Below are 25573 nucleotides of genomic sequence, written 5' to 3' on the forward strand. Positions count from 1 at the left end.
AACTTGAAGTTAAGGAATACAAATAAAGACATCCACTGTCCTGGTGCTCTGCATATCAATCCTTCTACAGTCTTTGATTTGATTCATGTGATAGGCCACTCATATACTCCCTCCCCAGAATATATGCCTTTAGATGATATAGTGCTTAGACTAATGGACCTGGAGTCAGGAAGACCTGAGTTCAAACTCCCTGCTTCAGAAACTTACCAGCTGTATGACTCTGGGCAAGTCCTTAACCTTTATCTAAGTTTTTTCTTCTGTAAAATGGAGATCATAATTGCACCCACCTACCAGTGTTATCATCAAGATCAAATGAGATATTAGTTGTAAAGCTTAAAGCACTTCATGAGTGCTAGCTATGTGATTTTTAAAAAGACTTTATAACTGAAGAATTTCTCAGCTAGAAGTAGCCCTGGTGATGTACTTACTTAGGCTGATCTTCATATGATAGATATATACTCCATCACTTGACCCATGTTCAAAGATTTTCCAGCTTTGTGGCATCCGCCCGTGCCTTTAAAAATCTAGGGTCACTTGAATGTCAACTTTTTAAAACTTTGTGGTGGAGAAGTTCATAAATACAATTATAAAAACAGTTTATAAGGATTTTTTACATAAACTAACACGTACAGAGGGCTTTACAAACTTTAAAGTGCCATATAAATGATAGATAATACTTTGGTTGCTTTGCGATGAGCCTTACCAATTTCTACCCCTTTGTGGCATTATCATAGTCATAGATTCTGTTTTTGTTTTTGTGGGTCTAGAATCCCAGGTATAAACTTATCCAGGATTTCTTGGACTGAGGAAAAATTATATCTTTAGGCTTTGGATGAGCCCATGAATCCCCAGACCTCTTTTCTACCCTCTACTTGGCAACCTTCTTCTCATGCTTACAGTACCTCCACCCCTACAGTCTCTTCCTCTATTTGGTGAATTCCTCCTAAACTTCAATTTGAGAATGTATTCATCAATCAAATATTTTAGACAGTCAATTAGCTGAGCTGACTTAAAAAGAAAGAAGAAATTAGGATATATCACATTTTTAAAATAATGCAATGCTATCCAAAACTACTCGATGGTTTTCTGTTGATACTCATATGGCTATTAATCATAGAATACCATGATGTCAGAAGAATCAAATTACATATGACCTAACAGTCAAGGGAAAGGCATATAGGAGATATAAGTAGCCTATAAAATATTACCAACAATGACTTGTTTGCAAGAAGTGGCACAAAAATACATAGGTAAGGAAATATATGCTTGAAAAAAGAGGTGGGTTATATTTTGACAAAGAATATTAAAAGACTTAAATGAAGGCCTCCAATGCACTTGGTAGATTTTCCTTTCCTCTTAAAGACAATCCATACTTTTATCTCTATCCCTTATCACTTATCCTTACAGATGGTATATTGAAGATTATGAATAAGAATTTCACATCTATACAAAATACAATTCTGATAATTCATCATGGCATGGTGGTAGCTTTGGATTCATGAAAGCTATGTCAAGAAGTCAGAAAAAAGGACCAGCCAACATGGCAGAGAAATAGGAAAAAACGTAGCCAAGCTCTCTCCCTCATCTACTCAACAAAGATTTAGAAAATGCTATACTAGCAAGGAGAAAAGAGTGGGTGGAACAGGAAACACTTGAACTTTATTCTAAACTGTTCAAAGTGGGAAGAATATATTCATAGTTAGGTTCAGAGGGAAAAGGAAGCAAGGAGAGAAGAAGTAGGAGGGAGGAGACATTACAGGAGGGATTAGTTCTAAAGTAATTAACTATGAAGGATGATTTTTAGAGGAGTTTAAAAGAAAAGAAAGGATAAGAATCTGTGATTGGGTTCTGGATTAAAGAAAGAACAGAGAGATAAGGGAGCAGAAGCAAATGGCATCAACCCTAGAACACTAGTATTTTGCACATTTCATCTCTCTTACCACCCACTTCTCAGTAGAGTATAAACTTGAAACAAGAAATGGAGAGAAATAGTTTATAACCATAACTATGAATGTAAATGGAATGAATTTCCACATAAAAGAGAGAAGGATAGAAGTATAGATCAGAAAGAACAATCTAACTTTTTTTTCCTTTAGAAGAAGCATAGTTGAAGCATAAAGATTCACAAATAGTTAAAAAATTGCTGGAGGAAATCTAATATGTTTCAGATAAAGTTTTAAAAAAAGATAGGGATAGAACTCATGATCCTAGACAAGGAAACAGCAAAAATAAGCATAATTTAAAAAGAGATACATAAAGAAACTATATTTTGCTTAAAGGTCATAGACAACATCAATACTAAACATATATGCACTGAACAATGTCTTCTTAAAGGAGAAGTAAAATGAATTTACTGGGAGAAATAGAAAGCTCTGCCATCAGAGTATAAACTCTGGTAGGTTCTACCAAGTAAAGATTGATAAACTTTTGTTCTACAAAGGAAAGCTCATTATCAGTATGATGGTAAGTATAAGGAAAAACACAAAATGGCCTTGAGATTTATGTAGCTTCTTTCTATTTCTGCAGTGACAGTAACACAAAAATAAGTCTTAAAGTGTTTATCTTTGAATAGGTCAATGTTTTTGATAAGATTTACATCAAAAAATGTTTTTAAAAAGAATGTGAATGTATTATTCAATTCCAATACAATAATGATAGAAATAACTTTGAAAGCATTCTGAAGTGTTTACAGGTATTTACTAGGAAAAAAATGACAGGATTTTGTTTCTCAATTCCATCTTAGTAAAGCTCTCCCCTCAGAATTTGAAAGTTTACAAGGATATAAACTTCTATTTTCTACTTCCATATCAGCATCTTATCCTGAAATCTTACCATTTTTCAGTAACATCCATAACAATGATGCCAATACCTTGAATTGAAAGATAACTCAGACATAGAATTAAAGATGTCTTCCAGGTAAGCCAACCAATGGGCAAAATCCTTCCTTTCAAAGTGCTGTAAGAATGGGTTTTCTTTTTTATTCAGAAGTGAACCTTTTACTCTTAGTTCAAATAAACACTTCAAAACTTGTCCGTTTCTAGAAAGACAGTGAACTTCTATGCAGTAGAGAATCACTTTATATAGCCTGCTCTTATTTCTTAATGAGACCTAAAAATAAAACAGTTCATAGATCTGCTTCTGATAAAGTTGATGATTTGTATGGCTATCTTGTCAGGGTTGTTTGAAGCGTCTTGTTACCAGAGCATATTTGTATAAAAAGCAATGAGGGACAATGACATGAGAAGCTTCTTTTACAAACAAGTACCAAAACCAGATACATTACCAAGAATCACAGGAGTTCTGTCTGTGTAAAAAAGAATAACACTTTTCTTTTAACTCAAAGTTTTGTTAGTTTTTTTTGTTGTTGTTTTTTGGTGGGGGAGGAAGGGTACAATTTTTCCAATACATCAATGGCCTTAGTGGTTTCCAAAAGAGACTCCCACAATAAGATTTCTTCTTTGATGGCATCAGTATTCACAAAGGGAACAAAAACAAGGAGCTGGCTACATTGAAAGATGTTTGCAGTTTAATCCAGTTGTTCTGTTGAAGGGGAATGGCAGTGTGGATAGCATAATGACTGATCCAAAATATAACAACAAATACCAACTATTCTTCAATGAATCACACTGCATGATAATGGAACTTCTCCCAGTTTTATTTTATTTTTCTCTTCTAGGCCACAGATCAGCATGACCATTTCTGGTGCACATGGTTTTATTAAAATCTCTAATAATTAAATTATATGAACAACCATATAAGATGCTTCGAGAAAAAGTTTTTTGGGTTTTTTTTTCCTTTTGAAATGACAAACCAAGTTTTGGCTGTATTCCAATATTTTCTAACTGATACTTCTTCACTTGAAAAGGACTTTATTCTCTAGATATGAGGTGATTTCTCCATTTTGGTGGCTCTGTACTTCTATTTGCAATAATTTCTCCTTGCAGAAAATATTAGGATTTTTGTTTCCCCTCTTACTCATTAATATAAGTGAAACCAAATAATTCATAGTCTTTGTCAAACTTCTTTTTTACTTAAACATTTCAATTTAAACTGGGGCCTTAAATATAAACTTAATGATGCAAAAATGAGATATTTGATTTTAAAAAATTAATATTGTATGACTTTAAAATAATTTGATAAATCTTTAGAGAAATAAATAATTTGATGTTAAATGTAAACTGTTAAAGACATTTGTAGGACAAGGAAGTAGAATAAGGCAAGTTTGACAATTTTCTGAGGTTTTAATTCTCTTTGTGGCTTTTACTCTTCCAATAGACAGTATCCAGTAAGTAGTAGCCTTCTTGGAATCCAGCCATTGTAACAAATATAGTCACACAGCTTTCCATGCCTTCCTAGTGATAATGGTTCTTGTTTCTAACAGTCTGCAGTTTTCTCCATGAAATTCTTTTTAAAATGCATGATTTTTAGTGGAATAATAATACGCGAACAACACTAACTCTACACACTAAATGTTCATGCCTTTACTTCATAACATAGACATTCTACAAAAAGGGAGTACCAATTGAAAAATAAATGTAACAGTTAATATCTTAGCCCATACTGCCTAAAGGCCAGGTAGGTTACATTGTGCCCCTTCCCAGGAACCTTAAATGTTTCTGGAGATGTCTAGACTCAGCTATTGACTCTATCCTCCATCAAGTGGTATTTAGATTCCCCTTGTACCCTAGTTTCATTTAATCATTTAAATTTTAATTAGCTTTTACAAAGGAATATTTACTTTAAAGCAAGAATAAACACAAAAACATTCTTCCTAACATCTGGGGGCATAATTCTCCCCTGTTATATTAAAAACAGAAACAAAGAAAAAAGCATTAATAGTTCCATTTTCCCCTTATCCACCATTATGTGAAGTTAAGTTTTAACTTCTTGTCATCTGATTTCTGGGATATTGTAAAAATACTCTCATCCTCCCCATTATCTGATTTGAGGGAAAGGCAAACAATAAGAAATAAGGTGATTCTATCCCTACATTTTTCTTTTTCATTACCTTCAGCCTATAATAACTGAAGGGTATTATAGCCAAGGTTCAGGGTTCTTGGCTCTCAAGAACTTTGTATATAATTCCTTCCTTCCTTCCTTCCTTCCTTCCTTCCTTCCTTCCTTCCTTCCTTCCTTCCTTCCTTCCTTTCTTTCTTTCTTTCTTTTTTTAAAACCCTTACCTTCTACCTTAGAATCAATACTGTGTATTGGTTCCAAGGCAGAAGGGTGGTAAGGGCTAGGCAATGGGGGTTAAGTGACTTGCCCAGGGTCACACAGCTGGGAAGTGTCTGAGGCCAGATTTGAACCTAGCTACTGAACTACCTAGCTGCTCCCAATATAATTTATTTCTACAACTGCATACATTGCTAGAAAAATTGTTGTTTGGAGGTAACTGCTTGATGTTTTTATTCCATTTTAACAGTCTTGGCAATCCTAAAGGGACAGAGACTTCCAGTCTCCATGTAGCGACTGGACCTTTGCTGAAGGAACACTATAAAGGCACTCTGGTAAGATTTTCTACTGATGGATTTCCTCAGCAAAGTACCAGCCATCCCTGGACCTCCACATCTTCCCAAACCACATCCACAATGTACCTCCTTTGAGGTGAGTGGTCCCTGGTTGCCACAGGTATTGGCTTTAGTAAGCCAAAGGATACCACCTCCCTTTAAGGAAGTTTTTATTGGCTTGGGAACAGGGAAAGCCTCCCATTCAGAAGATGATGAATAAGAATAGAGTCCTAAGAGAGTCTCAATAGAAGCATAATGTAAAAAAAAAAAATTTGACCCTTATCTTAGAATTGGTCCGAAGACAAAAGAGCAGTGAGGGCTAGGCTATTGGGGTTAAGTGACTTAGTGACTTGCCCAGTGTCACATGACTAGGAAGTATCTGAGGCCAAATTTGGACCTAAGACTTCCTGTTTCCAGGCCTGCCTCTCTAACCTGTGAACCACCTAGCTGCCTTGCTATAGTATTCTTAGGAAACCATTCTGTAGGGAAAAATCAGAAAAAAGGGCTGATGTTTCTAAACAGCTCTCCTAGCTCCTATTATCTATAATATCAAGTAGGTAGGGATTTACTCTCATAGATTTTTGATCAAACTTTCACTGGGAGATAAGAAGGAAAAACTTAACAGCAATTTTCTGATGTAAACTTTATCAGTTCTTCCAAATTAAATTTTACTTTTTTTTCAAAGTTGCTCCCTAAGCTTCTCTCTTTCAATCAAGAGAAGAATTAATACTAGGCAGTTTCTAAATTTAAACTGCAAACCATTTTTTTTCTTTTCTCTAATCAGTCAAATCACCTTCCTCCCTTGCACTAAAATAACAAATCTGTCACTCTCCAGGGAAAGAGTGGTCAAAGGTCTTGATGTTTTCATACAAGTTTCACAAAGGTTTTTTTCTAATTTTTCCCTAAAATAAGTTCTACAGAATAGTACCCCCCTCATTTATTATATTATTATTATATTAATTAATATACTCCTTAATATTATTGTTAATTCTCATTAACATATTCCCTCATTTATAAAAACATTCAAACTTAGAAATTCACAATAGAGAACCTATAGTTCAGTTAGTCTCTATAGTTTATAAAACCATAAATTCCTGCAGACTTTTCCCTCAGTTTGTAGGAATTTAAGGAATCATAAACTAATTAGAGACTAAACTTTGTGACTGAAATGTAATGTTATAACAGAACTTAGTAAACTAGAATTTAAGTCACTAAAACATCTTAGAATAGACCATATATTTGTAAGAACCTCAAAGGCAACAGTATTGCAATTGATGGCTATTGTGAAATAGAAACTTGTGCTAAATTGTAAAGGAAAAATTCATAGAGAATTTTAATTTGAATAATGAAGATTAGTTCTCCAGAGAGTCTAAGATGTGATTGGGAAATAAAGACTAGAGGACTTAAGCAAACAGAAGAAAACAAGAGAAGGTCAGATCAGAATGTGAAGAAAATAGGACAAATACTGTTATGAAGGACTTTAATCAAAGTCCACTGGAGGCATATATAAAGAAAGGAAGGGAGAACATTGAAGCCAATAGAGATGAGGAGAATGGGTAGAGAGCTAAAGAAATTTGAAGTCTCTTTGCCTTAATAGTGTGAATAGAGGGTTTGAAAGTAGAGTTTGGAGTTTTGGAAAAGAGAGATTTGAAGGAGGTTTTCTGATCTTGCTGAGATAAAAAGGATATGAGATGGGGCAGCTGGGTGGCTTTAGTGGATTGTGAACCAGGCCCAGAGATGGGAAGTCCTGGGTCCAAATCTGATCACAGGCACTTCCTGGCTGTGTGATCCTGGGCAAGTCACTTAACCCCCATTGCCGAGGCCTTACTACTCTTCTTCTGCCTTGGAACCAATACACAGTAAGACAGAAGATAAGGGTGTTGTTTTTTTTTTAAAGGATATAAAAAATATTATGTGGTTATTTTTTTATCATATGGAAATTAGTAATAAATTTGCAACATGGAAAATTTGAGGATAGTATACCAAAATTCTACCCTTGAAGAACCATTAGGAGGATATATTTTAGTAGTTATATGAGGAAAATAAATATTTTATGGACCCTAACAAAGGGAAATGAGAATGTAAGATTGCCACATTAATTCTTCGACAGTAGACTAACTGAAGGGAGCAGGTCCTAAAGTGGGGAGTGCCAGCTGTAAATGATGCTTGGAAAAATTGATATTTTGTATGATGCAATTTGTACAGATAGATCCAGATATGATTGAATGTATTCTAGTTTCACCTTAAGTGAGATGTGTTTGCCTGCTAGGATAATGTAACGTTTGACTCTTTACAGTATATCAGGCCTTAATGGAAAGACACTTAATATTTGGCATTAAGGCAATATATTTGTTGTTCAGTTGTTTTGATCATGTCTGACTTTTCAGGATTCCATTTGGGATTTTCTTGGCAAAGATATTGAAATGGTTTGCCATTTCCTTCTCCAACTAATTTAACAGATGAGGAAACTGAGTCAGAGTTAAGTGGCTTATCCAAGGTCACACAGCTAGCATCTGAAGTCACATTTGAATTCATGTTTTCCTGATTCCAGGCCTAGCACTCTATCCACTGTACCACCTAGTTGCCCAGGCAATTTGGTTAGAAACTGTAAAAGTAAGTTTTGTTAAAAGTATAATTGGATTAAAATTACTCTTTATTAGTTTTGAATGCAATCAGCATAAAGTGATCAAATTAATGAAATTCCTAATATTCTTTTAATTTTCACTAAGTGACCACCATGTAATTATTTTTTATAGCATCCTAGTTTTCTCTCTTTTTAAGGTTGTTTTTGTTGTATGAACTTGAGTTCCTGGATGTTTCCTACAATGAAATTACTTTTATTCCAAATGAAATCGAGTCTCTCAGGTATTTAAAAAGCAATAAATGCAAATAAGGTTCATATATTTTAAACATATGTTTAGTCACAACATAGAATTATTCTTTGGGGGAGAATCTAATTCCTATAATATATTTAAGCCATAATTTAATAGCAAGTAAAAATAGAATCCATAAAGAATTAATTCAGGAAGAATATAAATTGTAATTTCTCTCTGGTATAGTAATCAATCAATAAACATTTATAAAGTACCTTCTGTGTACCAGGCACTGTGTTAAGCACCAGAATAAAAGAAGACAAGATTTTCCAAAACTATTTGAAAAGGAATCTTAGTGACTACTTAACAATATCCAGTTTCCTTTTTCCCCATATTTAAATACTAATAACAGGCACTTATTTCAAAGGATGCTATCTTGAGATAGAGGAACCTAAGAATAACAGGCTGTAAGTAAAAGTGCAAGAATATATAAAAGAGACATAGTTGGTTTTAATGTACCTTTTTTTTTAAGTTTCTTGGTGTCTAATGCATTAAGCTAAATCAGGCTAATCTGATTTGATTTTTACATTTTCTCTATGCATAATTCTCCCAGATGCTTTTCTATTTGCTTCCAAAAAAGACGAAAAAGTGGTTTTGTGTGCAAGAAAATCAAAATAAGTGAGTTTTTTTTCCCCTAAAGAAAATTAGTAATGCCAATTCTCTTTTAACCAGGGGAAAAGGAATTTCAGAAGCAATTGCTGCAGTATAAACAAGTATAAGGAAAGGACCTTTATGTTGATGAGGCCAGGGTATCGTGATTTGACTGAACTTGAGAGCTTATTCCTTAAATGTTTTAATTAATTTTATTTTTAGAGAGACAATGAAGTATTTTCCTGATTAAAATATGGCATCAAAGCTATGGAGTTTTGCTACTGACAGATTTACCTGAAAAAAGAGAAGAATATAGCCTACATGGGTAAAGAGCAATAGCCTTTTCTCACTTATGGTTCTGGCTCAAATTTATTTGTATACTAAGTGAGATAAGATATTAAGAGTCTCTAACCCTACATTAGATAGTTGTTTGTGACAAAAGACTGTGATTTCTACTCTAGTCATAGAAATCATGAAGAAATAGTTTAATCTTCATGTGAGGGAACTTTTGCCTCACTTTTTAAAGAAGTGGATATAGCCTTGCTGTGACTAAACAGTTGTCCAACTGTACATATCAGGAAAAAGCTTTTAGTCACGATCCCTTAGTGGACTGCTGGTGATTAGGAAGTAGCCCTGTAGAGATAAAGGCCAAAAAACCAGTGAGATAAAGCCTTATCCAACAAAGTCCACAAGAGCAGTAGGAAGATATTTCCAGTGGATAGTGGAGGAGCCCAAAGGACAACAAGAGGCAAATGATGATGCCTAGACTCAGGCCAGGAAGAAGCAGTGATTTCACCATTAGACATCAGAAGACCTACAGGATTGGGCATTTGAGTTGTCCATTCACACATGTATTCTGACCATACATGTTCCCAACATGTATGCCCCTTTGCGAGTGCTCTTTATTTGTGTCCATTCTTCCCACTTATGGTGTGGGTATTTGTGGGAGTGCCCAAAGTTTAGGGGAAAGATGTTTTGTTACTATTCTTCTCACTATGCTAACTTCTTAAATGCTTTGAAGTAACTGTGTCCTCTGGCTGAGGATACAATATTTATGATAAAAAAAAGTAAACATAGAAGTGGGAGCTTATAAGCTCTGGTTTTGAGTGGATGTGGACGCATTTAATAGTGAATATTTAGTAGTGAATAATTCAGTTGCATATTAAGAAGTCAACCAGATAGTACTTCTAGCCCACAGATGATATTCTCAACTTTATACTTAACCATTCACCTGTATATAATATCCCAATAGAGTATGAAAACTGTGTGACTAAATTGGGATTGATCACTCTGAGGCAGTGATGGAGAACCCTTTTGGACTTTTTAGGGACCCATGCCATGTCTCCCATTCTCCCCAGACTGCCTGCCAATGCTTGCCCCCCCCCATTGCATGTCATGTCCTGCCCCCAACTGTATGCCTCACCCCCTGACTGAATAAGGGCCCCACCTCTCCCTGGGTTTGGAGGCAGGGCCAAAGAGAGGGGTTGAACCAGGGGCCTATATATGCCCACAGAGAGATCAATGGCATGCATGCCATAGGTTCACCATCACAGCTCTAAGGCAACATATAATGCCTTATTGAACCAGGAAGGACAACTAAGCAAAATTGGTCAGATATTTCCTATGTCTTTCCTTGAAGTGACCTACCTAAGAGCTAATACCCTGGAAATGTCAAGGAGAGGCCTCTTCCAGGCTTGGGCTAAATTAGATCACTGCTGTAGATAAAAAGATCATTGTAACACTCCAGCTGAAAAAGAGCACAGGACTACCAGACAAGATTGTCACCCACAAGATCAATGGATTATAGATGTTAAAATTAATATCCAATACTCCAAGTATGATATTTAATACAATTTATTAATATTTAACTTGAATCAAAAGGAAACTAAAAAGACTAGAAAAACAGGGAGAGCACTCACTCAAGCAACTCACTTGGAAGAGAGTGCGAGAGGCATTACTCAAAACTCATATACGATCATATAAAAGATGTACCTAAACAGAAAGGAAAAGGGAATTTTGGGGTGAGGGAAGAATTCTGGTAGATGAAGTCTAAAGGTTACAAAATTTCCACTTACACAGGATCCAGAGATGCTATGCCCTGAGAAAAGCCCATAGGCAACCCAACGACAGCAAAACCTGCCCAAAAATCTGGCAGCAACTGCTCAATGGAAGACTGCTCTTCCTGACACCATCCAGACTATTGTCCAGCATCAGGGTGTCCTGCCTGGCTCAGACCATCAGGGAGGGATCTGTTTGTCCTACCCCAGAAGCTCATCCTGCCCAGCCTAGTAGTATCTGAGTCCACTGAGGAGGCAGAGTAGCAGCTGAGACACCTTTCTGAGCCAGTTCTGCAGTGAACTGACCCTTCTAGCTAGAACATCATATCCTATAGGAACCAAGTCCAGCTGAGATGCTGTGCTCTGTGGGGGGGCCAACTCATCCATCACTGACATCATGTCACCCAGTGAACTTCATGATTGTCTGGAGGCTATACAGTTTTGGAGTTGTGATTTGTCTTGGCCAAATGTACTCCATATACAAGTGCCTCACTGTCTTTGTATTTGAAGTCCATACTCTTCTTTTCAAAGACTGTTTATTTGAGGGAAAGTGTGCACTTGATGCTAGGAAACTACTCTTTTTGCCACACCATTTTACTAAATGTCTTTGTTAAAGAACTAAGTCTCTTGGCTGATTGTTAAGGGGATAGAAACTGGTAGGGTCATAATCTAGTGTTAGGAAGATAACCATCCACAGGTTATCTACTGCTGAATCTAGAGAGTAGAAGCACTCTCCCACTAGGTACTCAAAACTGCTGGTGCAGCTTAGAGGGAAAAGAACCTTAGCTATGCTAGTCCTTGGACTTAAGACAATTTATTGTTAGGTCCAAATTTAAAGCCTTTCCTGCTTGATAAGACCTTTCAGAATTAGGTATTAAGCTTATATGACTTTTTTTTTCCTTTCATGACTTTTGAGAAACCCAGGGCTACCTCCAACCCATTATAAGGAGTTGATTTGTATTTGGGTATAAAATCAAAATAATGCTTTACCCTGAATACCGATTATTTACTCCTTTTATAATGCTGGATTCCATTGATTTGCTCTTTAGAAATTGGAGGTATACAAAAGCCTGCCATGTATTAATGAACATATTTCACCTGAACTCCCATACAAACTTTTCACATAAAAATATAGTTCTGAATCTAATTCTTATCTTGCATAAAAATTCTATAGTTCTTATTTTAGTCCAAGGAAAACACCAAATTTATTATTTGTTATGTTAAGTGGTCATCAAATACAATGAGAATTCTTAGTAGTAATGGTTCTAGAATCAGATTACAATCAGAATTTGGCTTTAGTGGTATAAATTGCATATTTAAAATAAATATATGATGGTCTTCCTACAGCGCTCTTAACACTTTGAATGTTGATGGGAATGAACTGTATTATTTGCCACCTGGAATTTTGAAACTTCAACTGGAGACCTTCATTGTAGAGAATAACTTCATACACCCTGTGTTGTGGAAAGAGAGTTGTAAAAATGATGTTCAAACCCTCACTGATATGGCTCTCCTGACCTTTTCCTTCCACCAACTGGAGAAGGTTTATAAGGAGCTCCCACCTGGAATTACGGAACAACTTGTCAGGTAAGCAAACTATGGAAACTTTTTATTGATGACCATTATTTTTCTATTTTATTCTCAAGCAAAATATTTGATATAGTGGAAATAACACTTCATTTGGAATCAAATGATCTATATTTCAATCTAGTTCTTCCACTAAGTTACTCATGTGATCTTTGGCAAATTACTTAACCTTTAGGGGTTTACATTACATCTATAAAATGAAAGTGTTGGGTTTCACTAATTCTATTAGGTCCTCTTATTAGACCCAGATGAACAGTGTGCAGTGCTGCCAAGGGAAGAAAACCTTCCTTTAGCTCTATTCCACCATTATTTCATGAATCATGACTTATTCTGTATATAAACCGGAAATTACTTAACTATAGCTGGCAGACATTGCACAATTGCCGGTTGAATTTTCTATTGAGTCTCTGAAGACATAGCAGACAGTGTGGTCTATAGGAGCCATTTTTCTGAGTCTGGAATACTGCAAAACTCTAGTTATGTGAGCTATGATCTCCTCCAACTTAGCTTCTCTCCAAAGTGGAAATTGGGGGGACCTGGTAAATTTCAAATATGCTGCCTTTAGCCACTATTCAGGAAACCAGGAGCCGTTTCAAATGCAACACTTTATTGAGAGAAAGAGAGAACTTAAAACAAACCTTCTGAGGCAGGCTGAGTTCCTCCACTGTGCTGGAAGTTATTTATGTACACCTTGTCCCCTGGGTGTAGGTCATGGAGTGAGAAGTCCAGATGTCCTGCTTGTACTGCAACTCCAGATTCATGGAGTTCTTGCAATTTAACCTGTAAGTCTTGTGTATAAGAAGCAATAGACACTTCTATAGACACCCTCCTAGTAATGATGTGTATGCAAAAGAAAAAGGCTTAGCTTGTATGGGAGATGTCAAAAAAGCATCTCAAATAGTAAGATGTGTAGATCTCCCTTGGCCTGCTTCAAAGATAAAACATACCTAAGGGAAGAACCTCTAGTCATTTTAAGTGAGTCTCAGTGCACAATTTTCTAATCATATTCTTAAGATCTCTGTTCATTCTCTTAACTTGGCCTGAGCTCTAGGGGTGATATGGTTCATGAAACTGGGGAATGATCTCCAAAAAAGAATAAAATAAATCTCCAAAAAAGAAATGATCTCCAAAAACAGAATCAGTAAAACGAGTTCCCTGTCTGAATCGATTCATGCTGGCGGGCCAAAGTGAGGGATAATCTCCCTCAAAAGCATCTTAGCAACAAAAGCTGCTGTGGCCTGGGTGCTAGGAAATGCTTCCGGCCATCTGGTCATCTGATCAACTATAACCCCAAACTTTATAATGTCCAGCCTTAGGCACAGTAATAAAGTCAATTTGTAAATGCTCAAAAGGTGTGTAAGCCAGAAGACGTCCACCAAAAGCTTTGCCATGAAAAGCATGTTGATTGTATGCCTGGCAACTAGGACAGGGTGTACACACTTTAGAGGCTATGGTAGTTATACCAGGGGCTATCCATACTTTTTTAACATAGTCTACAATACTCTGAGTGCCAAAGTGACCATTCTTGTGAAAGGATAAGCATATTTGATGATAAAAACTTCTAGGGAGTAGGAGTTTTCCTTCAGATGACACTCATACCCCAATGATCTGTTTTGCTTTAAACTTTTGTTTCCATTTTTCCACTTCCTGTTCATTGTAAGAGAGGAATAAATTTGAGTCGTTACTAGTTGCCAAAGTTAAAATCAATTTAGATCCTTCTAAGGCAGCAAGCTTTGCTGCGGTATCTGCCTGGTGGTTCCTTCTAGAGATAGGGTCAGTACCACCTGTATGGGCAGAGCAATGAACTACAGCTCGAGCTTTAGGAAGCTGGAGAGCAGAAAGCACTTCATTAATGATCTCTATAGAGATCCTGCTCTATAACCAGAGACTTATCTGAGTGGCCTAGGGTGGTTGTTGGATGTAAAGAATGAAACAGATCGGAAGCATGGCTTGTTAGCTCAAAGTGCTCCAAGGTAAAATGGAGTCACCAGTTTATTATATAGAAAGTTAAAGATCCCCTTCTCCCAAAAGCCCAAGAAAGTTTCCCACAGTTACAGAGAGCAGTATTTTTACTATAGTCAAAACAAAAGCCTTAGAAGCCTCCAGGTGTAGATAAAAACCTATGCTAAACTATTAACTCTATGTGTTATCATTAAGTGAAGTCTGGGACATCTTGTTTGGCTGGAAAGCCCCTGAATTTCTCAGCTTTGATGGTGTTAAACAATATTTTTGAGCCTCATTATCTGCTAAGGGTTCGACCTTGGCTATACCAGGAAGCTGCATTCTCTGTCAGAGGGAATGGTGTTAACCCCCCTCCTGCTGGATTACTGAGAGCCCAAAGCTTTTTCAATATGACTATATTGCATTTTAAAGAAAGGTGAGAATTATGAAAGGAATCAAAAGAGGAATCTCAGATTTTTATCTTAGATATCCCATTCCAGTTCTCAACCCTGATAGGGAGAAAAGGTCAATACAAGGCTCTGCCACTCTGTATTGATCTTTTGATGGGGTCCAGATAAAAATATCTACTTGAGATTCTAATTTCTCTTAATAGCTCCCGACATATTCCCCCTTCTCTTCAAAATAACATGATTTATTACACAGGAAAACTATGAATAATGAAAAAAGTTATAAATTGGTTATAATCATCAATTATAGCTGGATCTGATAAGAATTACAGATAAAATATTTTGTTTATGACTCTCTACAGATCTCTGCATTTGCAATATACTTTCCAGCAGAGGTTAAAAACCCACTTTGGAGCCATGGCATACTCACTGCATGGCATATTCCAAAGGCATATATCTAGAGTCTTTATAAATTCTTGCTTTCTTACCCATGGCAATTATACAGATGTGTTATAGAGCTATCAGTTCTATACCTTGAGCACTTATATTTGAGGGCAGTGAGATTAACCACACAGTGGCGAATTCTGTGACTATGGCAGGTCCAGTGTAGCATATGTCATGAAAGAAGAACCATCAGTGAATAGAACTAAGTCTGGGTTGTCTTAAGGAGTGTCCAGGAAATTATCTTGAGGCTTTTTAGTCATGGACACTAAAGATTCACAATTGTGCAATGGTTCTCCTGAAACTCATAAATCTGGAAGCAAGGTGGCAGGATTAAGGACTGTACAGTGTTTCAAGGTAATATTTTCATTACCCAACAAGGTTACCTCATACCTAGCAAATTTTTTATCTGAAAATGCCTGTGTTCTATGTCTTAACAACAATGCAATGCTTTGACTTCATGTGGGCCCATTATGGTTAGTGGGCACCCCAATACTAAATCAGCAGATTTAGTTGCTAACAAAACTGGAAGCTATGCCTCTATGACAGGGTGATGGGCCAAATAATAACCAACTGGACACTGAACAGCCCTAAAGTTTGAGTTAAAACACCTGAAGCTACCCCTCTCTGTTTGTGTACATTCAAGGTAAATGGCTTTTTGTAATCTGGAATTCCTACAGCAGGGGAAGAAAGGATAGCCTGTTTTAATTCTGAAAGAGCTAACAGGTATTGTGCATCTAATCTAAGTGGTTCAGTGGCTGAATTTTCTGCCAGAGCTATAAGGGGTTTAGTGATTTCTCCATAGCAAGGGATCCACTGTCTACAAAACTTGTTGCTCCTAAAACTGCCCCCAACTGTTTCTTAATGGAGGGGGCAATCAATTTCTGAATATCTTCAATGTGCTTAGGGGAAATGGAGTGGGCACTAGTAGTTAAAACAAACCCTAAATATTCCACTTTGGAGATACAACACTGAACCTTTTGCCTTTGAGACCTTGTGGCTTCTTCTTTGTATCTCTAAGAGAAGATGCTTGCTATCTTCCTGGCATACTGTGGCATTTGGTGCGACCAAGAGCAGATCATATACAAATTGTATCAAACAGCTTTTCTGAAAAATATGTAACAATTAAAATGGGTTTGACAAATATAAGAATTAAAAAAATATTATTGTGGTTGCCATTTATAATAATTAACTCTTAAGTCAAAAGACTATGAGTAGCTTTATTACAGCAAGGTAAGAGTAAAGGGGGAAATAGTAAAGGGGGAAATGTAGAAAAGAGGTAGAAAATATTGCCTAGCTAAATTCTCTAAGTCCGGATCCAAGTGACTCACTGAAGAGAGTATCCCACCAAAGACAGAAGAGCCAAAAGGCCAGTGTCTCTGGCCAGGATCTCCTCAACCCAAGCGAGTCACGGAGGCCAAACTCCTCAAGCCACCAATGCAGGACCACTATGCAGAATAATCCCTCTTTCAGCAGAAGCCTCCAACTCAGAAGAAATCCAACGTAGAGACACCAATGCAGAAGTCCTCCTTTAGCAAGAGCACCCCAGGCAGCAGAATGAGTCAGAATGCCCTTGGTTGGCTTTTATAAGCAGTTTTTTCTATGTCACTTCCTGTCTCTCTGGTTTCTACTTTCTTTCTCTGTGGGCTTGTTTATCACATCTCAGGAAGCAATCAAAGTTTCTTAATTTGTCTGTTACTGCCCTGATGGCAATGTCTGAGGGATCTACCTCTCATCCTCTGAGGGTGTAAACTTTTATCAAAAAGTTCCTGACTGATTAAGTTAAAAGGGTGGAGCCCTCCAAGTACTTGCTTAAGTTGAGATTTAAAAATTCCCTTTTACAAATATTTGCTAAATCCTGGTTTAAGATGTATGAGAATAGGGTCAGACTATTGAAAAATCCTTGTGGGAACCTGGACTATGACCGTTGGGAACCATTTCAGGTGAAGGCAAATATATTCCTGGAATTTTCAAGGATATGGATGGAGAAGAATGCTGAGCATAAGTCCACCACAATAAAATATGTGGCTGTGCTGGGAATGGAGAAGATAATTGTGACTGGGTTGAGAACCACAGGGTGCCTTTCTATGACATGATTATTTATAACCCTGTGGTTAGATCCTATGTGAACTGGTAAGCAGGTTTTCCATCTGAGCCTAGCTTTGTTTTTTGTTTTTTTTTTTACAGGGAGAATAGGTGTACTATATTTAGATTTGCATGGAATTATTCCTTGTTTAATTAATGAGTCTATTGCTGATGAAATTCCCTCAATTGCCTCTTTTGATAGGGGATACTGAGGAATGGAAAGCGGTAGACCACCTTTTTTCTTAATCTGAACAGGAATAGCGGATTTGAGTAGGCCTACATCTGAAGAAGATGTTGCCCAGAAAAACTCAGGTATATCAGCTGGGATTTCAAAAGTGGAGAGCTCCTTCACCTCCTGACTATCTGAAAGGACAAGAAACAAATTTAAGGATTTCTTAGGCAATTCTAGCATTATAGAGCCATCTGGAGAGCATGTTATCATGGCTTTAAGTTTGCATAAAAGATCTCTTCCCTAACAAATTTGTAGGGGAATCGGGCATTAAAAGGAAAGAATGTTCTACTGATAGGGGTTCCACAGATACCATTTGAGGAGAAAGCTTTGGGACCTTTAGAGGTGTGCCTAATACACTCACTACATTTAAAGAGCCATTAGAATTGCATTCAGAATCAGGTGTACTCCACCAAAACTGACCTGGAAGCTCCAGCGTCTAAGAGGAAATCATAATATGTGTTCCCAACCTTCAGGGTCACATAAAATTCTTTATTTGGGGAGGGCAGGGATGGATTGGGATAACTGGCATTGAAACATCAGGGTCTGGGCAATCAAAGGTTTTACTTCTGATTCCAGAACCCTTCCCCCACCACATACCATCATAAAGATCCCCGGCTATTCCTCTAGGGTTCTCCACACTGAGGGGAGTTCCTGCACTGAATACAGCGAGGACAAACCTCATATTGGATGTTTCGGTGTGTTATGATTTGCCTCATTTGAATTACTATTCCCATACAAGTTCCTATTATTGTTAATATTCAAGTTTCTATTTCTGTTTTCATTACTCTTCTTCCTATAGTTCATAATTATATGACCCACCTTTCCACAAAAATAACATGTTGGTGGTTGCTTTGTGGATTCCTATAAAGGGGTTATGGCCTCTCCCTGTTTTGCAGTTGCTTTTTCAACTTTTTCAATTAATACATCTATTCTTTTTTCTAATCTCTCCAGTAAGTCAGTGTTCTCTTTATCTTTCTTTTCATGTCCATCAAAAACGTAAACTGACACTTTTTGATTCCTTGAGATCCATATTAGCCCAGTTTGTACATCTAATCATAAAATAATTTTTAACCACCTTAAAACTGTTTTTTTTTACAAATCGTCTCCTGATTTTTCTAACATCTCTCTCCCTAGAAAGATCTAGGTCCACATATCTGCCTCAACAAGCCTATCCATAAACTGAGAGGGGTTTTCATCATCTTTCTGCTTTAGAAGTCTGAATTTGTTCCATGTACCAAGTCTGTCAGAGCAAGCCCTCATTACTTTTAGTAATGCATTCATAGCCTGACATAGTTGTAAGTAATCTTCCTCTAAATTTGGGTCCCATTTAGGATCTTCATTTGGCCAATGAATCATTCACTCTCTCTGGGCCTGATTAACAAGAGAAAGAATCTTATTTCTTTCTCTTTCCATTAGCAGGGCATGGAGTAAATCTTCCACATCAAGACATGTGGGATTATAAGAACTGTAAGGCTTTCAAATTTATTTATGACTACAATGGACTCATCTTCAAAGAAAAGGGTTTTTTCTTTGAATCTCTCAATGTCTTGTGAAGAGTAAGGTGTATGATGTCTAATGCTTGCTCAGTTCCCTCATTTATTATAAGTGGGAACATCCCTTAGGGGGAATAGGCCTTTATTTGAATTATCTGTGATTACTGCTGCTTGGCTTGTTGTTTAGGTTATAGTAGAGTGGGTGGAAGAAGTGGGGAGGAATGGTAAGGGCAAGGGGAGAAATGTATCCAGCAGGGAAGAGTGAGGCTGGGGCAGGGGAGGAAGAGGCAGGGTGAAGAGAGATTGAACAGGGACTGGAATAGGGAAGAGGCAATCCGGGAGAGTAAGGGTGGGGAGAAGAAGGATCAGGGGTGGGGGCTGGGCCAATAGGGAAAGGGCAGGGGGCAAGGGAGGCAGAGGGAGAAGTTGAGCCAGGGGGAGGAAAGAGTGGGTTTGGATACTGGGCAGGAAAAAGCTGAGCAAGGCAAGAGAGAAGGTGGCCAGGGCAAGAGTATAGGTGGGTAGGGCTAGAGGAAGAGTGGACAGGGTGAGGCAGAGCCTGGGTAGGCTTAGATGGTAAAGGGGGGTGGAGAGGTCAATTTTCCTTCTGAATCTTGAGATTAATCAAGCTATCTTTCTATTGTTATTTTCTTGGGGAGGAATGAACGAACTGCAAGGTATCCTAGCAGTGTAAGTACACCCAGGAATGATACTAAATGAAGTCATTCTGAAACTGTAAGCCGTGTGAACCCGGTAATGCTCCCTGGGACTGGGAGCCATTTTAGATAGGCAGGAAGCTGCACTTTCACAATGTAGGCCATACTCTCCAGCATCATCCTCAGTCACTCGGTGCTCTGCAGAGTGCAGGCTGTGAGCAAGGTCCCTTGCTGGGATTTTTCCCTTACTAGGCCCTGAAATACTTCTCAGGGTTAAGAGAGCAGCTTTAGAAATCTTGCTGTTGCTCTCCCCAATGCCCCCCCTCCCACTTAAGAAGGCACATTGCGGGCTCAAAAGGGCCTTAAAAAAAAAAGAAAAAATGGACTCCCAGGAACAAGATACTCTCTTTAAAGGATTAGAAACTGCAGAGATTTGGGTCCGGAAGTCAGAGCTTAATTCCCCAAACCTGGCTTTATTTGGTGGGGAGGGAAAGAAAGCTAAAAGCTAAGCTTGTTAACCTCCCCCAATACTCAATCCATTCTCAACAATCTCGGCCACAAGGTAGTAACTCTGCTCAGTCCTGATTACTGGGTCTTGGCGTTTTTTAGTCAAATCTAACTTAACTACTAACAAGCTTACTTAAGGATAATTTAGAAAGAGTAAAAAGTGAAGAAACTGAAGAAAGTGAGAGTACTCATTAAACCTTTATGGTCACCAAATTGTAATAATTAAAATTAAATTATGAGGCTGCTAGTAGCTCTAATAATTTTATTACCTCAAAGTAGTGATAGTAAAGAGGGAAATGTAGGGAAGAGGTAGAGAGTAGCTTAGCTTAATACCCTATTTGCTGTTCTAATGGATTGAAGCTCACCACCAACATGGGTTCCTTCAGGTTCCAAGCTCCAGCCAGAAGAGAGAGAGCAGTCTCCTGTTGTCTCACCTTATAAGTAGTTTTCTTCACCCACTAGCTCTCCCATGTCACATCTCAGGGACCAATCACAGATCCTTAATTTGCTGACACCACGGGGAGTGGGGGGCAGTACCTGTGGGATCAGTTTCTCGTCTCATTGGTTTCAACTTCTTTTTCTCTGAGGGTTTGTCTATACCTGCACATCTCAATGGTAAAAGACCTCCAGGCCACTGATTGATGATGTCAAACAAAGCAACATGATGGGGAGAAAAATTCCCTTCCCACATATTTCATAAATATTTGTTGACTTAACTTAATTTCTGCCTTCTCATAGCTATTCCTTTATTCAAACCTAATCAATTCATGCCTGGATCCCCATATCAATCTCACATCCAACTTCCTTACCTCTATACTCATTTAACTTGAGATTGGCCCACATGGCTAACAAAAATCACCTTCTTTAATCAAAAGCCTAACTGCAGGGACCCATTTGGGTGGCACCAATTTGGACTTCCAAATAGAACAGTATATCTACAAAAGAAAGAGTGATGGCATCTACATCATCAATTTGAAGAGAACTTGGGAAAAGCTTCTGCTGGCAGCTCAGACCATTGTTGTCATTGAAAATCTAGGTGATGTGTCATCTCATCCAGGAATACTGGCCAGCGAGCTGTTTTAAAATTTGCTGCTGCCACTGGAACCACACCTATTGCTGGATGCTTTACACAGGGGACCTTCACTAACCAGATCCAGGCAGCTTTCAGAGAGCCTCGCCTCTTGGTGGTCACTGATCCTCAGGCTGATCACCAGCCTCTTACCGAAGCATCGTATGTTAACGGTCTAACCATTGCCTTGTGCAACACAGACTCCCCACTCCGCTATGTGGACATTGCCATTCCGTGTAACAATAAGGGAGCTCACTCAGTGGGTCTGATGTGGTGGATGTTGGCCCGCAAAATCCTGCAAATGCGTGGTACTATCTCCCGTGAGCACCCATGGGAGGTTATGCCTGATCTCTACTTCTACAGGGATCCAGAGGAGATTGAAAAGGAAGAGCAGGCCGCAGCTGAGAAGGCAGTGACAAAGGAGGAGTTCCAGGGTAAATGGACTGCACCTGCCCCAGAATTCACTGCTACTCAGCCAGAGGTGGCTGATTGGTCTGAGGGAGTACAGGTTCCATCTGTGACCATTCAACAGTTCCCTACTGAAGACTGGAGAGCTCAGCCAGCTACTGAGGACTGTTCTGCAGCTCCTACTGCTCAGGCTACTGAGTGGGTAGGAACTACCACAGAGTGGTTCTAAGTTTTATCCCAGATGCTCTTAATAGTGTTCAAAAAATTATGACTGAAAAATAAACATTGGTTTCTTAAAAACAAAACAAAACAAAACCTAAGAGTTGTAAGGACCCTTTAAGAGACAACATTCAATTTTCTCCTTGTCTCTCATCTGTGTAGAAATCTATAATAATTATCCATTTATTTATATCAAATCTAAATTCCTCTAATGAATTGTATGCTTTGAGACTTTTCATCAATTGGTACTACCACTATTTCTCCTTCTGCCCATCCAGCTTTCTATATTTCCTGTTATACCTTCCCTTGAACTGTCCATATCAACTCTGCTTGTTTATCCTTACATATTGTACCATTATACCTACCCCAGGAAGGATCAATGGCCTGAAATGTGGCATCTTTGGCAGTAATAGAGAGAAATATTAAGTGAATTTTAGTAACCAGAAGCCCATAGAATGACTATGATGTACTGTATTCAGTGATTTGGTTTCCTAAATGTGAAATGCTTATTGTGGATACCACTTAATTAGAAACTAATTGTGAACTGCTTTGTGACTTCTCCTGTATTGCTCTTTTAAACTGATATTTAATTTTAACTCTGTTCTGTATTCACATGCACCTAGGTGGCCCAGTTTATAGAACTTCCTAACTGAAGTTAGGAAGACCTGAATTCAAATCCAGCCTCAAACACTTACTAGCTGTGTCATCTTGGGCAAGCCACAATCTCTGTCTACCTCAGTTTCCTCAGAGGATAATAGTAGTCTGTATTTCCCAGGATTGTCATAAGAATCAAATGAAGTATCTGTAAAGTACTTTGCAAGCCTTAAAGCAATTTAGAAATGCAGTTTATCATTATCTTTTTATCTTTTCAACTACATTATAAAATCACTGAAGTCAGGGACCATATATTTCATTTTTTTTTGCATTGTCTATGGTGCTTAAGGACATCCTGTGTAGTAAACATTTGATAAATATCAAGTGATTTACTAATTTGATTTCTCTATTTCAGCTCTAAAGTTTGTGAATGCTGCAAGGGTCCCATGTATGGCAAAGGACTTCGTGTCATTCAACCTGTTGATATTTTTAATGTTCCACTTGTTCCCATCTTGTATTGTGTCTGCTCTGTAAAATGCTATAATTCTATAAAGCATAGTTCAAGTACCACAGATCCTAATGCGTCAGAATAATTGAGGTTATGACTTCATTAAGAAGACAGAAGTTCTGCAGAAATCAGGAAATTTTGCAATCTACAGGTCTTCATAATATCTCTTCAAGGATCTAACTTTGGTGCAGTTACTGTAGCTTCAAAATATGGACCTATTCACCTGAATCGTCTGTAATCTAGGAGTTGTACACAAGTTTATGATAAATAGGAATCACTGGTTATTTCCCAAGGAAGAATTTGTAAGGGTTGCTGGAAAATAAAGGACAAGGACAATTTGTTTTCATTATGTGCTCTGCATAATAAGAAAAATGTATTGCAGCCTCTAACAATAAACATTTTCTGCATCTAATCTTTTTACTCAAAACTTGGTTCTAAGTTAAGAAACAAGTATATGAAAGTGAAGTGTGATTTATGCTTGTTATAGTTTCAGCCTCTGAATATATGACACCTCATCATGTTTAATTATTGCAGTAGAATATCTTAAAAAAAAATGGATCTGTCCAGTGCTGTTTGCATACTAAACACAGAAGCGTGGCAATAGCCTCTTCTGTTCTGCTTCCTCAGGGCCTTGATTGATAGAGAGTTTATCTTTAACTATAAGAAGAAAGGAACTTCCTTCCACTGTGGCAAGAGCATCACACCCAAGAGTCTTGGTCAACAGCTAATGATTCCAAGGAACACTGTAGGAGGGGAATTCCCTGTCATTAAGGCCATCAGCCTTTGCTCTCTTTGTTAAAGGTGGAAAATCCTGCCCATGAAGGTGTGATTGCCAAGTGTCCTAGTACTATTTTAAGCATTGAGGATACAAAAATAGGGTAAAGACAATCTCTGCCCTCAAGGAGCTCAGACTCTAAAGGGGAAGACAATATGCAAACTAACATGTACAAAGCAACCTATATACAGAATAAATAGGAGATAATTAATGGAAGGAAGAAGGCACTGGAATTAGGAGGGATTGGGGAAGGCTTCTTGTAGAAAGTAGGATTGTTGTTGGGACTAATAGGAAGTCAGAGAGGTAAACAGTTGTGTTCCAGGTATGGAAGACTGCCAGAGAAAATGCTCAGAGCTGAGAGCTGGAGGGATTTATTTGTGGAACAGCCAGGAGGCCAGTGCCACCAGATCCAAGAGTTTGTGGTGAGAAGGGTAAGAAGAATGAAAAGGAAGGAGGAGGTAAGTGAGGAAGGGCTTTGAATGCTAAACAAAATATTTTGTATTTGCTCCTGGAAGCAAAAAGGAAACCACTGGAGTTTTTTTTTAATTTTTTAAACATTTATTAATATTCATTTTTAACATGGTTACATGATTCATGCTCCTACTTTCCCCTTCACCCCCCTCATTCCCCCCACCCATGGCCAACGCACATTTCCACTGGTTTTGTCATGTGTCCTTGATCAAGACCTATTTCCAAATTGTTGTTAGTTTCATTGGTGTGGTAGTTTCAAGTCCACATCGCCAATCATGTCCTCCTCAGCACATGTGTTCAAGCATTTGTTTTTCTTATATGTTTCCTCTCCTGCAGTCCTTCCTCTGAATGTGGGTAGCATCTTTACCATAAATCCCTCAGAACTGTCCTGGGTCATTGTATTGCTGCTGGTACAGAAGTCCATTACATTCGATTTTACCACAGTATATCAGTCTCTGTGTACAATGTTCTTCTGGCTCTGCTCCTTTCACTCTGCATCAGTTCCTGGAGGTCTTTTCAGTTCACCTGGAACTCCTCTAGTTTATTATTCCTTTTAGCACAATAGTATTCCATCACCAGCATATACCACAGTTTGTTCAGCCATTCCCCAATTGAAGGACATACCATCCTTTTCTAGTTCTTTGCCACCACAAAAAGCACAGCTATAAATATTTTCGTACAAGTCTATTTATCTATGATCTCTTTGGGGTACAAACCCAACGATGGTATGGCTGGATCAAAGGGCAGGCATTCTTTTATAGCCCTTTGAGCATGATTCCAAATTGCCAGCCAGAATGGTTGTATCAGTTCACAACTCCACCAGCAATGCATTAATGTCCCAATTTGGCCACATCCCCTCCAGCATTCATTACTCTCCCCTTCTTTCATTTTAGCCAATCTGCTAGGTGTGAGGTGATACCTCAGACTTATTTTGGTTTGCATTTCTCTAATTATTAGAGATTTAGAACACTTTCTCATGTGCTTACTGATACTTTTGATTTCTTTACCTGAAAATTGCCTATTCATGTCTCTTGCCCATTTATCAATTGGGGAATGGCTTGATTTTTTATACAATTGATTTAACTCCTTGTATATTTGAGTAATTAGACCCCTGTCAGAGTTTTTCGTTATAAAGATTTTTTCCCAATTTGT

The 25573-nt window shown here is 37.9% G+C and overlaps 2 protein-coding genes across 2 annotated transcripts in view; both read left to right on the plus strand.

Moving 5' to 3' along the window:
* Window positions 1-23260, plus strand: part of LRRC63 (leucine rich repeat containing 63) — a 59378-nt gene extending 36118 nt beyond the window's left edge. The window contains exons 7-9 of the mRNA XM_044668940.1: window positions 8289-8372; window positions 12376-12615; window positions 23083-23260. Of these exons, the coding sequence (XP_044524875.1) occupies window positions 8289-8372; window positions 12376-12615; window positions 23083-23260 (502 nt within the window). The remainder of the gene's footprint in view (window positions 1-8288; window positions 8373-12375; window positions 12616-23082) is intronic.
* On the plus strand, window positions 21236-22083 carry LOC123239085 (40S ribosomal protein SA-like; the record flags this gene model as incomplete). The annotated part of the gene is given in 2 exon segments (XM_044666353.1): window positions 21236-21416; window positions 21419-22083. Coding segments are annotated over 2 exon segments (846 nt in total), but the record flags the coding sequence as incomplete, so codon positions are not given.
* Window positions 23261-25573: the final 2313 nt, after the last annotated feature.

This window comes from Gracilinanus agilis, chromosome 3, assembly GCF_016433145.1.
Source record: "Gracilinanus agilis isolate LMUSP501 chromosome 3, AgileGrace, whole genome shotgun sequence".
Taxonomy (NCBI): Eukaryota; Metazoa; Chordata; class Mammalia; order Didelphimorphia; family Didelphidae; genus Gracilinanus; species Gracilinanus agilis.